Source organism: Rhinolophus ferrumequinum, chromosome 18 (genome assembly GCF_004115265.2).
Source record: "Rhinolophus ferrumequinum isolate MPI-CBG mRhiFer1 chromosome 18, mRhiFer1_v1.p, whole genome shotgun sequence".
Lineage (NCBI taxonomy): Eukaryota > Metazoa > Chordata > Mammalia > Chiroptera > Rhinolophidae > Rhinolophus > Rhinolophus ferrumequinum.
Genome location: NC_046301.1, coordinates 39245771 through 39261411, shown reverse-complemented (window position 1 = coordinate 39261411; position 15641 = coordinate 39245771). Strand labels below are relative to the sequence as shown.

The 15641-nt window shown below is 55.7% G+C and overlaps 2 protein-coding genes across 9 annotated transcripts in view; one reads left to right on the top strand and one right to left on the bottom strand.

Moving 5' to 3' along the window:
• DOCK6 (dedicator of cytokinesis 6) overlaps positions 1–15641 on the bottom strand; it is a 40996-nt gene that overhangs the window by 16073 nt on the left and 9282 nt on the right. For 3 of the 7 annotated variants that reach the window (XM_033134402.1, XM_033134403.1, XM_033134407.1), the window contains 20 exons: positions 14834–14919; positions 13439–13505; positions 13190–13339; positions 12224–12304; positions 11958–12111; positions 11652–11779; positions 11452–11545; positions 10891–11053; positions 7734–7851; positions 7593–7663; positions 7257–7395; positions 7052–7153; positions 6201–6287; positions 5564–5795; positions 5220–5381; positions 4386–4549; positions 3597–3701; positions 1501–1590; positions 1146–1241; positions 310–450 (listed from right to left, as the gene is read on the bottom strand). In XM_033134402.1, coding sequence (XP_032990293.1) covers positions 310–450; positions 1146–1241; positions 1501–1590; positions 3597–3701; positions 4386–4549; positions 5220–5381; positions 5564–5795; positions 6201–6287; positions 7052–7153; positions 7257–7395; positions 7593–7663; positions 7734–7851; positions 10891–11053; positions 11452–11545; positions 11652–11779; positions 11958–12111; positions 12224–12304; positions 13190–13339; positions 13439–13505; positions 14834–14919 — 2430 coding nt within the window. The remainder of the gene's footprint in view (positions 1–309; positions 451–1145; positions 1242–1500; positions 1591–3596; positions 3702–4385; positions 4550–5219; positions 5382–5563; positions 5796–6200; positions 6288–7051; positions 7154–7256; positions 7396–7592; positions 7664–7733; positions 7852–10890; positions 11054–11451; positions 11546–11651; positions 11780–11957; positions 12112–12223; positions 12305–13189; positions 13340–13438; positions 13506–14833; positions 14920–15641) is intronic. The other 4 variants (XM_033134405.1, XM_033134404.1, XM_033134408.1 and 1 more) reach the window with 2 other exon arrangements.
• ANGPTL8 (angiopoietin like 8) lies at positions 9097–10796 on the top strand. 2 transcript variants are annotated; one of them, XM_033134409.1, is made up of 4 exons: positions 9097–9412; positions 9608–9769; positions 10300–10409; positions 10527–10796. In XM_033134409.1, the coding sequence occupies exons 1-4, from the start codon at positions 9116–9118 to the stop codon at positions 10732–10734; spliced, it is 777 nt and encodes a 258-aa protein (XP_032990300.1). In that variant the 5' UTR covers positions 9097–9115; the 3' UTR covers positions 10735–10796. The 2 variants fall into 2 exon arrangements, with proteins under 2 accessions (XP_032990300.1, XP_032990301.1); XM_033134410.1 differs by having other exon boundaries at positions 10516–10689.

Genomic DNA, 15641 nt, shown 5'->3' with positions numbered 1-15641 from the left:
GCCCCTTGCCTTAAATGCTTTTCCCCCAGATATCGAATAGCTTGCCTCCTCACCTCCTTCAAGTTTCCCCATAAAATTCAGTTCCATGAGGGCAAGGGTTTTGGTCTGTTTTGTTTACTGCTGTGTCTCTAGTGCCCAGCACAGGGTTATGCACACAGTAGGTGCTCAAGAAATAGATGCTGAACGAATCGACTCATCCAGCAAATGGGATTCATGGTCTCACAGCCAAGAAGCATTGGGCAGGATTGGCGCTCCCCCTTCTATGTCCTCCCTCAAGCCCTTCCCCCATTGAGGACCCTCCCCCTTCACCTTGTGGACCCGGGTGATGACCTCCATGCCTACAGAGCCCACCAGAGCCGCTATGTCGTCCAGGAAGCGCCCAGGGAAGCGGAGCTTGCGGGGTGTGTCCAGCCGCTGGCCCAGAATCAGGTGCAGTGCCATGCTTTTCACCTGGGGAGCGGGGCGAGAAGAGGGGTGGGGCTTGAAGGGCTGCAAGTGATACTTTAACAGCAAGGGAGATAGTCTAGGCTGGCATAAGGGGTCCTGGGTAGAGCTTGAGCCCAGTAGTTCTGGGCTGAGGGCAGGGTCTGAGAGACGGTGGGCGGGACTTACAGATTGTGGCAGGGCTTCAGAAGGCCATTGGGGGAGTCTGAGTGGGTCCCAGGCTGAGTGCAAGGGGTGGGAAAAATGAGGGAATGGAACAGGAACTCCTGGGGCAAAGTCTGTGGATAGGGTGGGGCTTGAGGGAGCCCTGGGTGGGACTTGAAGGCCCACCAAATGGGGTGGGGCTTGTAGTCAGGAAGGGTCTTTCAAGGCACCTCTTGAAAAGGAGGTGACCAAATGGGTTTCCCTTTCTCTCTGGAGCTGTCTCTTGAAGGGGGTCACCTCACTGGTTAGGGGTCTCTCCAGACAGTCTCATAGGGAAGGTGGAGGGTGCTTTCTCTCTATGGAAGGGGTTTCAGTTAAGTTTCAGGGGGCCTCTCTCCAGGGAGAGATCCCCTTAGGCATCTCTTATCTTTCTATGTGGAGGTCTTTTGGGGCCATTTCTCAGGGGTCTCAGGTATAATCTCAGGAGGTTTCTCTCCCCAAGGATAGCGTTTCCCCTGGGGGCCTCTTGCTCTCAGGAGGGGAGGAGGCCATCTTACCATGAGTTGAAAGAAGAACCAGGCGTGCTGCAGGACGGCCTCACGCACAGCACTGCCACTGACCACCCATTGCAAAGCCAGCTCCTCGTGAAGAAGCTGGAGGCAGGGACAGGGGTCACAGAGAGCAGAGGAGCCTACCCCTACCCCCCTCTGGAGGGCATGACAGGGGAAGATGCAGCTAGAGGGCTTGGGGTTAGATCAGCAGGAGGCCATGCAGGAGAGAGGGGGCAGAAGGATTCGATGTGTCCTTTTCCCCATGCTCTCCAGACCCTGCTGGGCTCAGGGGATGGGAACTCTGGACCCCTTTGCTGGGACCGAACCAAAATTTCATCACCCACCCTCTGCCTTCCACTACCTTCTGCACAGTGGGTCTTGGCTGGGTGGCTGGTGGGGCTGAGGAGGAGCTCTCGAGGTAGGAGGTTCGGTTAGAGCTGCGGTCGGTGGCCTATGATGGGATGGGATGAAGAGGGTGGGATGGCGACAGGGGGCGGGGAGGTTAGTGTGGGTGTTGGTGGTGTGGACAGGAAGAGAGATGATTTACATGGACAGAGGAAAACGTGTCCGTGTGGATGGGCAGTAGGGGCGCAGAGAAGGAAAGAGTGTGATAGAGATGAAAATAACAAGGAACACATAGTAAGGTGACAAGCAGGGCAAACAGAATAGGTGAGAACATGGCCCAGAGCCCCCTGGGCAAAGATTAGTGTGGATGGAGCGGGACCAGGTAGGGACATAGGTGAGAGAATGGACGGGGGGAGTGTAGGCGGAGAAGGTGCAATCAACGTAGACAGTGAAAAGAGAACGTGTGGTTAGAGGAGGTAAGAGCGAGTGTGGACAAGGGTGGAGAGTGTGATTGAGTCAGTGAGTTCAGAGGTGGACAGAGGAGGAAGAGGGAACAGATATGGAAGAGGGAAAGTGTAGACAGAGGGGGTTAAAGTGAAGATGGAGGAGAAAGAAGAAGAAATATAGGACAGAGGAGGTGAGATGGTGATGAGAGGCGGTGAAAGCAGACGAGAGAGCCCCAGGTTCCAGGCCTAGCCCCGCTCCAGCCTTGCTGGGAACCTTGCTGTGTTTCATTGTCCCCATCTGTGAAATGGGTTATGGGGGCTCAGGCTCCACTCTTCCTTTGCTGGTCAGGAAGTGAGGCTGCTGACAGGGAGAGGAGGTCTAATGATGGAGGTGGCCCAGCCCTGGGGCCTGCTCAGGCTTCTACCTCAGCACTGGAGGGCCCCGCGGCTCCCACCGTCCCAGACAAATGCGCTGCCTCCTTGGCATGTACCAGATGGGCCATCCACTGCATATTCTATGTGATCTTCATCATACCCTCCTCATCATATCCTATGTGATCTTCAAGGCTCAGCTGACACCTTAGAGATCTGAGGGCACTGGCGGGAGTCCTGATAAAAATGAACGGGGGCTGGCAGGGCCCATGAACCCAGATTCCCAGCAATCCTGGCAGAAGTATGTCCAAAACTCCCCCTGCTTGTGCTGCTAATAGTCCCCTGGCCCACCATGCAGTGCAGGTTGCTGGGGTGATGGGCACAAAACTGGAACAGGGCCTGGGGCCAAGTGTGCAGGGAAACCAGTCCCTGTGGCTTCCTGGCTCCACCTCACCCTTCAGGTCCCAACAAAAATGTCATCTTTTTGGAGAGGCCCCCAGACCACCTAGAGGGAGGCTGGTGGCCCGGTTTCTGTTAGTTAGTGTCCTTTCAGGCATTTTCACCCTATGCACTCATACACTGGTGTGTTTGTTTGATTGATGTCTAGCTCCTCAACTGGCCAGCAGGTCTGGGGCGAGGCTGGGCCGAGGATCTATCCCACCAAAACATCCCACTTGCAATGCCCTACTCCCTCTCAGGTTAGGGACAGCTGTACTGAGCACTTTACTTTGAATCTTTACCACATCTGAAAATGTGGTACAGAGCCTAGAGTACAGAGTGAGCCCATAGCAGAGCCAGGACTCGAACCTAGGTCTGTCTGAAAGGATAGCCCCCTCCCCACACCAGGTGTCTGGGAAAGGGCTAAAATAAAGGGAACTGCCCACAGGGGTCCCTCTTTGCCTGAAACAGGATGGGGGAGCCCAGAGGTTCAATTCTGTCCCCTTGGCACCATTCAGGTCGCTATGTCAAAGGGAGAATTCAAGCGTCTCCTAAACAGAGTGGATTAAAGGGAGAAATAGGCCATGCAGGGCAGTAAGGTTACAGTGATTGGATTTGCATACCATTTGCATGCTATTTACATATACCACCCCTATTCCTTCTGTCTCTGCCTGAGGCTGTGGTCCAGGCACCCAGTGATGCCTACCACACCAGCTCCACAGACCCAAACAAAGGCAGGAGGAGTTCACTGCCTCCTTCAGGCAGTGCCCTAGGTTAGTCAGCTGCAGCCAGGGAGGTAAGAGGAGCTCATTCTGAGGTGGGGTCACACGCGTGCAGGGGCAGGGAGGGAGGGCACCTGTCTGGGGTCGGCCCCACAATAAGGGGGTGCCCGTCGCAGCACAGCCTTGCTGCCTCCTGGAGCATAAGCAGAATTCACCCAGGAGTGTGAGCGGTCGATACCCTGGAGATACATGGGCAAGTGGTAGAATCCACAGGCAGAGGGCAGAGAAACCAGCATGAAACACCAAAGTGTGAACACTGCCCTGGACTATATGTGTGCCCATGTGGACACCCATATTTAACCCTGGAAAATGGGTGTGCACATACATGCATGGAATGCACACGTATATGCCCCCTGTGTACGTATGTGCATGGGGTGCATAAATATGTGCACCTGTTTACACGTGCATGGGATACACATATATGTGTATCTGTGTATGTATGTGCATGGGCAAACACATGTATATACACCTGTGTACGTATTCATGAGGCACACACATATATGCACCTGTGTACGTACATATGTGGGGCACACACCTATATGCACCCGTGTACATACATGTGCGGAGCTGGAGCACACATGTATATGTACCTGCTGTACTATGTACACACTTCTCTATTTTTCAACCAGGCCAAGTTCCAGCCACCCATTCTTGGGTCAGCTCCAGAGTGTGGAGCCCAGTGCCCAGCTGTCACAGCTCCCATCCTGTGACAGCCACAGCCCGGCCCTGCCGCCCAGAGTCAAGTCTCTTTCCATGCTGCTCTGTTATTTCCTGTCCTCCATCAACACTGAGATCCTTTACCCACCCACCTGGCAGCCGTGGCTACTGAAGCTGGAGGTTTCAGGGGCCCCCCCTCACCTTACCTTGCTAGCCAGAATGCGGGAGACCTCATCGTCCACAGAGCCAAGGGCCACGGCCAAGTCAGGGTTGCTGCTGCTAATGCTTTTAGAGCGAGCCAGGTAGAGGCTTGCAGGGCGGCCAGGGCCACGGGCCAGTGTGGCAGGCTGCACTGTCACTGGAGGGACCCCTGAGCATGAAGGGAATATGGTCAGCCATCAGCCTACTTGCCCCGATGACCTGCCTCTTCCCAGTGAGCTGCCCCTGTGAAGTCACTTTCTTTTTCTGAGCCTCCAGTTTCCTCACCTATAAAATGGATGTGATAATGGCTGCTACCTCATAGTAATTTGGGGGATACTAAAAAACACTGAGAACATAGTAAGTGCCTGGTACATAGTAAATGCCCAGAGGGGTTAGTGGTTATTATTAATTATTTATCAAATGAGAAAAAAAATCAAACTTTATTGAGTACTCATTGTGCCAAGCATTTTGCACGGATTACTATGTCATTTACTGTTACCAGTGCCCCCAGGAGGGGATGCTGTTATTGTCGCCATTTTACAAATAGGAAAACAGGCCCAGAGAGGTGAAGTCACGTGCCCAGGATCACAGAGCTTATAGAAGGCAGAGCAGTGATTCAAACCCAGGCAACCCTGCTTGAGTTCCCATTTGCTGACTGGCTGAATCACCTGCCAATCTAGTGTACAGAGACCACACCCCTGAGAGTAGGGCAAAAAGTTACTCCTCTCTTAGAATTTGCTCAAACCAACCAAGGTTTGTGATGCCTGGGACCTTTGCATACGCTGGGACCTCTCCTCCCATTTATTTCCTGTCCCCTAGTGTCTTCCACCAACACTCACCACCTGGGAGGCTGGGCTCAGTGCCAGGCAGTCGGAAGGCATAGTAGACATAGGCAGCCAGCAGTGGGCAGTGACCACGGGCATCCTGGGCAGCCTCTAGGCTCCGGTGGACGACGCTGACTACGTGGGCCATTGCTTCAAAGGCTCCACGACCCAGGTTCACTGCCAGACAGAGCAGAGGTCATGTTCCGGGGCCCAGGGCCTCCTACCTTCCTGAGGAATAGACCTTAGGGTCCAAGGGATCATGTGGCCATCAAATGATCACAGAGGACTAGCTCTTGGCCCAGGGGGTTGGGGTCATTTTCCAGATTGGGAAACTGAGGTCTGAGGCCCTGCCTACTCACCTATCTGGCCGCCGATGATTGGAGGCCGTACAACCAGACGTACGAGCTTGTCCAGCACATGGTGAGAGAAGGCAACGAGAGGCTCGGGGCTGGTGAGGCGTAGGGCTGCCAAGCTTGCCCGCAGCTCCTGCTCCACAGTACCCTCGCTCAGCACACCGTCCTTGAGCCGGAATGGGAAAGCCCCCTCCTCCAGGACATGAACCAGGGTGAAGAACTTGTCCAGGTGTGGGTCCTGGGTAGGGGTGGACCAGGGTTGAGCAGGGAGCAGCCAGGGCCCCTGGTATAGGAAGCTCCCAAGGGATTGAGTAGGAGGCTGAGTGGGCACAGACACTGAGGCCAGGGAATCAATGAATCAACAGTATGAAAGGGACAAGAAAGTAGATGAAGGAAAGGAGGAGAGGGGGAGTGACCACAGAAATAGGAGGGAAAAATGGAGGGGGGAGAGACCATGTAAAGAGCCAAAGCCCCAGCTGGGATGCCCACTGGCACGGCTGTCCTGCCTGAGTCAGCAGCTTCCTGGGTGACAGGTCCAGATGACTGATGTCACGTCCATGGCCTAAGGCCAGGCCTCCCTGGTCAGTGGGAACTGTTGCCCAACCCCAGGGCTGGACTCTTGGGTTCCCATCCCACCCCCTACCTGCGGATGCACAGAGGACACAGCCGTCAGCTCCACACTGAACACGCCCTTATGACCATCCACCCAGCGCATGCCCGGCAGAGCCACCTGTGGGAGGGACACACCAGGTGGGCACGGGTGGCCCTCCCCCACTGATCCAGCTACTGGCCCCAGTCATTGCAACACTGTGGCCTGAACATGGCCCTGCCTGGGGGAGCAGCTGGACACCCTGCCCCTGGCCTGGCCCAGAGACTGGGTATGGGGGTGGAGGGCAGATGGTAGGAAGCACTATGGGGGTCCACTGGGCAGGCTGGAAGCCCAGGAAGCTAATGGGGGAATTGAGAATGGAGACCCAGGGTGAACATTAATTGAAGGGAGTGAATCAGGAAATAGTATAATGGGAGACTCGAGCCCCCAGGGGCATTAATGACAGAGGGTGACAGCATTCACGGAGGGGACATGGGAGTGATCAACCCTGAAGTACTCCTGGGGGGCAGTGTTTAGGGAGGCACTGTTAGTGGGGCTCAGTGAGTGCAGAGGCAGGGGGCACTAATGAGGCAGGGATAGCGGGGGACAGGGAGAGACATGTGGGAGCAATAGGACACACAGAGGCAATAATGGGGTGATGAGACAGCCAGGGGTCCTGAAGGCTGTAACAGGGGACAACAAGATTTCTAGGGATGTTGATGAGAAGAAAGGCAGGGCATGAATGGGGGACCGTGAGGACAGTGAGGAGCAATAATGGGGTTTGGCAGGGCACCAAGCGTTGGTGGGAAGGTGGCTAATGCATTCCCGGGGAGCCCATGATACAGAAGCCTGGGGAGCTATGGGGGACCAGGGCGGTGGGACATGGTGGGGGGCAGGGCACGTACGTCAGGTGTGAGCACAGAATAGCTGGGCGGGGGCTGGTCCACGGACACAGGTAAGCAGAAGGGGCCTGTCCTCAGGCGGCTGTGCTGCAGCAGTGGGATCCACTGGGGAGAGGTTGAGGCTGGGTCAGGGGTGGGGCTGGGCAGGGGCCAGGAGGGCTGGCGAGGGGAGGACGGAAAGCCCGTGGGAGTCTCCAGGGGGCCTCACAGTAAAGCCCACGGGAGTCTCCAGGGCCGCGCCGGGCCGGGGCTGGCAGCTGACATGGTAGAAGGTGAAGAGCAGGTGGTGGTTCTCGGTCACGCAGGCCGGAAGACGCAGCTTGAACTCCTCATAGAACTCAGGGGACCTGGCAGGGCCAGACTGGGGTTCTGTTGTGGGCTAAGATCCCCGCCACCTCCTCGGCCACATGTCCCCCCAGTGCTGCGGGCCCCACTGTCTCTGCTCTCTGCCTTGGGTTCCCCCACTAGCATTCCCAGAACCTGCCCCTCCCTCCCCTCTTCCTACCTGCGCCCCCATCAGTGCCAGTCTCCCCACCCCACCTACTTGTTGTGGTAGACCACGGGTGTGAAGGCCTCACGGGTGAATTCGCTGCAGCTGGACTTGCCAAAGATGACCTGGAGGAATGGGGGCATGAGGGGCCCACCAGGGAGAGCCCACCCACCTCCCCCTGGCCCAGCCACTGACCGGCAGGGCCTGGCTGGGGTCCTCGCCCGCCATGTACTGCACTCGCACGGTGAGGTTGCGCACGGAGCCCTGGCGACTGCTGAAGTTGAGGCTGTGTGGGTACACGTACAGCAGGTTCCTGCAGAGATGGGGGGCTGCGTGAGAGGGACAGAAGAGGCTGGGCTACTGGCACAAGTCTGGCCTAGGACACAGGACAGTGGCCACATAGCTGGGACATCAAGTGCTGGCTAAGTGGCAATAGGGGCATGGGCCAGAAATGTGAGTGGCAGACAGACAGGCACTCTCAGAGCACAGATGGAGAAACAATGTAGCAGAGGCTGGGAACACAAAGGGACTTTGGGGGCACTAATGAGGCATGAGGAGACAGGGCTGAGGTTCTAAGAAGGTAGCCCAGGTGGGCCAGTGGTCAGGTGTGAGCCCCACCAGGCTGATCTGCCCTTCATCCGCTCAGGGGCCTGACCAATGCTTCATCCAGGAGAGGTCACTAGTTATGTGGCCTCTCTCAGGTGGGGAAACTGAGGCTGGAGTCAGAGGGTAGGGGCTAGGCTGGGGTCAGAGTTCTGCCTCTTTCCCCAGGAATAACTCTGTGCAAGCCCCAACCTCCCTCTGGGCCTCAGTTTCCCTATCTATATCTAATGGGGTCATGGAGCCTCCCAGCTGAGCCTCTGTAATACCAAAGACGGTAACAATAATGACAATAATTGCACCAAACACTAATGGGGCACCTACTGTGCACCAGGCTGTGTTCTAAGCACTCAACATGAAACAATTCATTTACTTCTCATAAGCAGCCTGCGAGGCAGGACTAATGTCATACCCATTTTATAGGCAAGGAAATTGAGGCACTTGCCCAGTCATCCAGGGAGAAAAATGGCAGTTAGCATTGATCTGGGGCATGTGTGAGTCCTAGAGTCAGGCTCTATGGCCTTGGGAGTTTTGCTACCTGCACCCACTCCCCGAGCTCTCAATCAACCAAGGCCTCAGCACTGCAGTCTGGTGGGAAGGGTATGAGGCCAGCTAGTGTAATGGCAGCGAAACAGCTCTGAGCAAATGGGCAGTGCACACAAAAGCCTCACTGTTATTGATGTCATGCCTATCCACAGGTGGGAAAACCAAAGCTCAGAGCCCCAGGGTCCCCCAGCAGGGCTTGGGCCTGTCTTCTCCCAGTGCTCCCAGCCCACACCTGGCCCTGAGCCCCAGCTAGCGTGATCCCAGCATGGCTCAACCAGACATTCGTCTGACGCAACCCTCACGCCCCCACCAGGCCCTTGCGCAACATGGGGCACCCAGCTGGCTGGTTAACGATTGACCGGGGGTTAAGGGGGTGTTTGAGCATAAAAGCTGATGGCAGTGGCACTGTGGCTGTACCCAGTCCCTCAGCCATGTCCATGATCATGCTGTGTCTGCTGTGTGCCGTGGCAATGATGGTCCAGACTGCCTCTGCGGCCCCCGTAGGCAACATGAAGCCAGCGGAGAATGAGGAGCTGACCCTGCTCTTCCACGGGGCCCTGCAGCTGGGCCAGGCCCTCAACAGTGCATACAGGAGCACAGAGGCACGGCTGATGGAGGCCAGGCATAGCGTAGACCTCTACGGCCGTGCACTGGGGCTTCTGGGGCAAGAGGTCAGCCAGGGCTGGGATGCAGCCCAGGAGCTACGCACAAGCTTGTTGGAGATCCAGGTGGGCACTGCAGTTGGGGCATTGTGGGGTATGTAGGAGTCTGTGGTGGAGTTATGTCTAGGGTGACCCACTGCCTGAGTTTGCCAGAAAAAGTGGCTTCCTGGAATACAGTACTTTCAGTGTTAAAATCAGGCAAATCCCAAGCAAACAAAGACAGTTGGTAATCCTACTAACGTCTCATTAACTCTTGATCAGACAGAAGAAGATGCTCTAAAGCTGCAAGGAGAAGCCACGGCCCATGCGCTGGGGGAGGTGGCCCAGGGACAGCAGGTGCTTCAGGACAGCATGCAGCAGCTAGAAGTCCAGCTGAGAGGCGCTTGGCTAGGCCATGCCCGCCAAGAATTTGAGGCCTTAAAGGTAAGGGGCTCCCAGTCCTGGGGGAGTCAAGACCTTGATTCCCATCCAGAAATTGCTTCTAGAGCAAGTCCTAGAGACCCCTCCCATCAGGTCAGCTTCCCAGCACCATGGCCTCTACTCTGTGTGACCCATGTCCATTTCTGTGCCTCAGTTTCCCCATTTGCAAATAAGGGCAACTACTGATGTCTCAGAGCAGAGCCAGGGACTCAATGCAGATAAAGTAGTCAGCATGGGGCTGGGTACCTTGTAGATACTCAATAAATGCATACTATTAGAGTAACTGGTAACATTTCTTGAGTGTCCAGTAAGTACCCAGCACTGTTTTATGCCCTTTAATACTCCATATCATGCTCATAACCCCATCAAGTGAGTCCCATTTCGTCCTCATTTTACAGATGGGAAGTTGAGGTGAAGGAGCGGCAGTGATTTGCCGGGTCACTGGGCGGGGGTGGGGTTTGGGTTGGGTTGGGTAGGGTCAGGGGATGGGAGGTGAGGCGGCCCCAGCTGAGGTTTCTGTCCTGACCCCACAGGCTTACGCTGACGAGCAGAGCCACATTGTGTGGGCCCTCACGGGCCACGTGCAGCGACAGAGGCAGGAGATGGAGGCGCAGGAATACCGGCTACGACAGATCCAGGAGAGGTGAGCCTGGCGGGGGTTGGGTACGCAGCGCAGTTGGACTGGGGGTGTACGGGCAGCCAGATGGGGACCCTCTGCCTTGGCTGAGCCTCATTCATCTCTCTGCCAGACTCCACACAGCAGCGCTCCCAGCCTGAGCCCGCCTGGAGGAACTGAGGACCAGCCATGCACCAAGGGACGCTTCCACGCCCATGCAGCCCCTGCACGTGGAGGAGATGCCTGTCCACTAGGGTTGGCCAGGCCGCGGGGCCCCGCTTCCGGCCATGAAGCAGAGACAGAAGCAGGCGGGGACGCTGGCAGAGGACATGGCCCCGTCGAGGAGGGGTGAAAGAAGAACATGTGCCTCTTCATGCCTATACAACCCCCAATAAAGCAAGCAGTGGCATCTTACCCTGGGTGTCTGTCTGAGAGAAAGGGGATCTCATTTTGCATGATGCCTGAACATCCCCCATTCAAGTTCCCAGCTGGGCCCTAGAGGCTGTACCTGTAGCTGGTGTGGGGTGCGTAGACCTCACGGGCAGGGAACTCCAGGATCTCCTTGGTGGGCCGACCCCTGGGGTCTGGGTAGGGCTTGACATGAAGCAGTTCCGGGGACAGGCAGAAGTGGGGGTTCTCAGGGGCCGGGGAGATGTCGATCTTCAGCTGGGCTGGGGAGGGATAGGTGGTTTGTACTTGGCTGGGAGCCTCTGGGCCAGGCCCCACCCTCTCTGGGCTTGGAGGTCAGGGCTCTGGCTCTCCTATATCGCCCTCTGGTGGCTGTCCTTCAGGTCTAAGGCCTAAGTCACCCTCAACTCCAGTCTTTCGCCGCATTATTTGATCAGCTCTGCCCTCAGGGCCCATGCCACCATATCCTTCATTTGACCTACTATCGTTCCTATTTATTGTTTCTAATCTGTGGCCCCACTAGAAGGTCCAGGCCCTGAAGTCGGGAATTTGTCTATCACGGTCACTGCTGGGTCCCCCAGGGCTGGACACAGCAGGTGGTCAGTGTGTGCTGTTGAGAGTGACTGTGTGACACCTCTTGTTTACGGGGTGTGCCACGCACCGGTCACAGGCCGTAGACGCCGTAGCAAGGACGATGGGCGCCGCATGTCAGCAAGGAACTTGAAGAGGTCCTCATCACTGAGCCGCTCAGCTTCCTGCACGGGACCCGTCCCTGTGAGCTGGATCCCAGGGCCTGTGCAGCCACAGGAGGAAACTGGGTTGTGTCCCTCAAGGCCCCTTCCCCGGCCCCGGCCACATCACCTGCTTAAAGAAGTTGGTGACAGTTAGTGTGGCCGGTCGGAAACCGGAGAAACTGCAGGCGTCGTCTCCGCTACTTGTCCGGTCCGGGGGCCCCCGACGGCGGCGGTCCGTCCAGGCGGGTCGACGCTCTAGAGGAGGGAGTGACAGTGATGGATGGCGGAGGACAGCGATGAGAGGCAGGGAGGGACAGAGACTTGGAGAGTCGGCCTGGTACCGAGTCTGGCCAGCAGAGGGCTCCCCTTTCCTTCCCAGTAGCCACGCCCCGGCCTGTCAGCCATGCCTCCTCAGTTAGCCTCGCCTCCTCACCGCCCTCTGAGTCCGAGTCACGGTCCGGCTGCCCGGCGCTGCTCACGATATTGGCCAAGTGTACTGCGGTCCAGGCGAAGGGCATGCGGTAGCGGCCCAGGCGGGTGCAGAACTGCTCCGCCGCCAGGCGCAGTTTCTCCAGCTTCTCTTTATTCTGTGGGAAGACCCTCCGACACCCACAAGCTCAGTGCCCCAGGCCTGCTGAATCCAGGATCTGGCCTGCTGGGCTGCCCTTTCACCACTGGGTCCAGACTCTACCTGCTTACCTTGGCTGTGTCCGCCTCCTTCATCACCATGTAGGGCTCACAGCATTCGCTGATGTCTCCCTGCTGTAGCACCTTTTCCAGCTGAGGGACAGGCAGGCCCAGTGAGGTGCTGCTAGGACCTCAACCTCCTGGACCCCTCATGAGCCCCCAGATACCCATCCAGCTGGAGCTCTGGCTCTCCCATAGCTCTTACTGTCCTGGGCATTGAGTGCTAGCAGTTGACTTGCTGTCCAGCAGCCCCGCTCCCCACCTTTTGAACCCACACCAAATCCAAAAAGCCATATTTTCCCTACATCTTCATTTTTCTTTGTTAGTATAAACAGAAGCTACTCCAAGCATAGCTCTGGGCCACAAGAACTAGACTTCCATCCTGACCACTCCAGGCTGTGGGACCCTGGGCAGGTCCCTTACCTGTTCTGTGCCTCAGTTTCCCCATCTGTAAAATGTGGGCTGTGGCAACCCCCATCTCACAGGGCTGCTGTGAGGACCAAAGGCAGGAATCCCTGTGAAGCCTGACTGACCGTGACAAGTGCCTGCCCGTATGTGTTCAGTTAATGTCATTAGTGTAACCTAATTGAACTTTTTTGGCAAGGAAATTTGAGCTCATTCCTAGAAAATCCCAAATAAATATGTCAACTAGGTCTTTCCTCCTCTAATAAACTGAAAAACATCTCTACTTAAAAAAACATTTTAAATCTCTGTCCCCATGTGCCAGGATGCCATATCTCCAAAGGCTGCCCACTCATTTGTCTTGGCTCTGCTGTCACCTCTCTAGGGAAGCCCTACGTGATTTCTCCCCACCTGGGTTGGGTCGGGAGCCTTCTCCAGGCTCACCCCTCTGCCTGTGCTTCCCCCACAACAGTCCTGATCATTGTTCTTGGGACATGTCTGTCTTCTTCCATGAGAGCAGAGACTGCTCCTGTGACATTCACCATTACCACCCCCTTGCCCAGCCCAAGTGAGCACCTTGATGACCAGGAATATGTCAGGTGAGGGGTAGGTCACAGAGAAGATGGCAGAGCGGGCCAGGGTGGAGATGGCCGGGTGGGTGCCATGGGCTCGCAGCAGCCCCTTCGTGGAGTCCGAGTTTAAGTCAAAGTAGAAGTTCTCCGAGATCTAATGGTACAAGAGGCAGCTGGTCACCACCTGTAGGAAGCCCACTGTCCTGCAACAAGGAGGAAAGTGGGGGAGGAAGGGAAAGAAAAGGGCTCCTACCTTCTTTTTCTCCCGTACATCATACAGGGCCAAGATGCCAAAGATGGGCTCAATCTCGATCTCAAACCTGCGAGTGAATGGGGTGATCTTGGCAGAGGCTGTTCCACCATCCACATACGCCGTACCCTCGAGGCCCAACCCAGACTTGGTGCAGGGTGGGGGGGCATCTAATTCCCATTGGGCTACACAGAACCATCATTTAAAGGCTTATAGGAAAGGTCTGTCCCATTTTGCAAAAGGGGAAACTGAGGCACCAAGATTCTCCCCCCCACACACAGTAACTCACACAGAGCCTTCCCATCACAACCATTGCCCTTGTTCAGTTGTCATGGAGGCGGCTTTTGGGACAACAATCCCTCCCAACCTGAAATTCTAGACTTCTGGGCCTCCCTGTCTCCCCTCTCTGGGGTGTCCTTTGCTACCTTTGCTACCCTGGACTGAGTCCCGTCTTCGCTTGTGTGAATGGCTACTATAACCACCTCCCTGTCTTACTCTGCTTGCTGGCCCCAACTCACCTGCTACGGAAGCATCTTAAAAAAGTTTGAGGCTCTCGCTGCCCTAAGAACAAATTCGTGCCTGGGCTGGTCCTGCCCCACCCCCCTTTTGGCCTGATTTTCTCCTCCAGATGTCTTGCCACTTTCGTGTACACTGTGTCCCCCACCTAGAGAGCCCTATGTGGTCATCCCATGGTTACATGTCCTGTATACAGTAGGTACTCAATGAGTGTTTGTTGAATGACTGGATGAGCCTACAGAGCCAGTTCCCAACCCTTGTGCTTGGGGCAGGCGGCCTACCTGGGCCTCAAGCCAGACCAGGCCTCCCTTTCCTGCCCCCATCCAGGCAGGAACTCAGGGTGGGGAGGGGCAAGGCCGGGCTCGGGTCCAAGGCCACATCCTGTTCAGCTCTGTTCCCACGCACTTCTGGCTGCTCCCTGGGGACTAATGTGGAGGGGGCCTCGGGGGCTGGAAGCCAGGCCCAGAGTCACCAGCGCCCCCTCTAGCCTGGATCCCAGCAACAGAGTGGGCGAGTGCTAGACTCTGGCCTCACAAGTTGTATGATCTTGGGCACAATGACTTTATCACTTTGTGCCTCGGTTTCACCACTTGCACCCACCTCACAAGGTTGTGATGAAAATTAGAGTTAATATACGTGAAGGTTAATATATACTGAGAACAGAGCCTAGCACACAGCTGGTACTTAAGGATTGGTGGTTTTGAAAAATGAAGAAGGAAGTCTGGTTTCCCGCCTAAAAGCCCATAGGTGGACTCATGGGTCTCAGAGCTGTACATAGCAATGGCATGGCTCTCATAGTGAGTACCAAGTGTGTGCCACACTGTAACTCATGTGGTCCTCTTGCATGTGTGAAGAGAGGGAGGGGTGGGTCAGCACACTCACTTAAGTGACAGACACTTGACCAGGATCCTCTGTCCGAAGTGTTCACGGGGCGGCTCTGGGCGGCTGCAGCGTTCCACAGCCTCGTCCTGCCAAAAGCCCGGCGGGGGGGTGAGGCTGGGACATGTCCTCCATGTAATGCTAGGAATGCAAGGCCTGAGACCAGTTCTACCCCCAGCCTGAGGAAACTTCTTGCAGATCTTTGCCTCTGAGCCTTTGCACATGCTGTTCCTCCTGCCTGGAATGCCTTTATTCTTCCCTTCTCATCTGGCTGATGCCTGCTCATTGTTCCGATTACAGCTCGGCTGACACTTCCCCTGACCCGAGACCTGGGCAGGCACCTCCTCCAGGTGCTCACAACATCCTGTTGCAACGGGCCATGTGGCTGGGACATTGAGGGCCCTATGAGGGATGATTACCAGGACCTCATCACGGTACTACTGTCGGGGTTGTAATTTCCTGGTTAGGTGGGTCTCTCCTCCACTAGTTCACAAGTTCACAAGTCTGTGAACTTGGGGGGCAGGGACTCAGTCTATCTTGTTCATGGCTGTATCCCCAGTGCCTGCCATAGAGTAGGCACCCAAATATGTTGGCTAAATAAATACAGAGGTATATAGTAGGTATCTACTAAAAGTCGGTTGGATAACATAGACATATACAGAAAGCATTAGATTAATGCCAACTGGACATATATAGAGATATATACTAGGTACCCAATAAGCACTGATTGAATAAATATAGGAGTATACAGTTAAGACTCAATAAATGGTTGAATGAAAATACAGGTATACACACTAGGTACCTAATAAAA

What these genes read in the sequence shown, in the direction of transcription:
- ANGPTL8 (XM_033134409.1), top strand. Translation starts at nt 9,116, where the DNA reads ATGTCCATGATCATGCTGTGTCTGCTGTGTGCCGTGGCAATGATGGTC. An exon ending in CAAGCTTGTTGGAGATCCAG is followed by an intron (nt 9,413 to 9,607) that starts GTGGGCACTGCA and finishes ACTCTTGATCAG; the next exon opens with ACAGAAGAAGATGCTCTAAA. An exon ending in CTACGACAGATCCAGGAGAG is followed by an intron (nt 10,410 to 10,526) that starts GTGAGCCTGGCG and finishes GACTCCACACAG; the next exon opens with CAGCGCTCCCAGCCTGAGCC.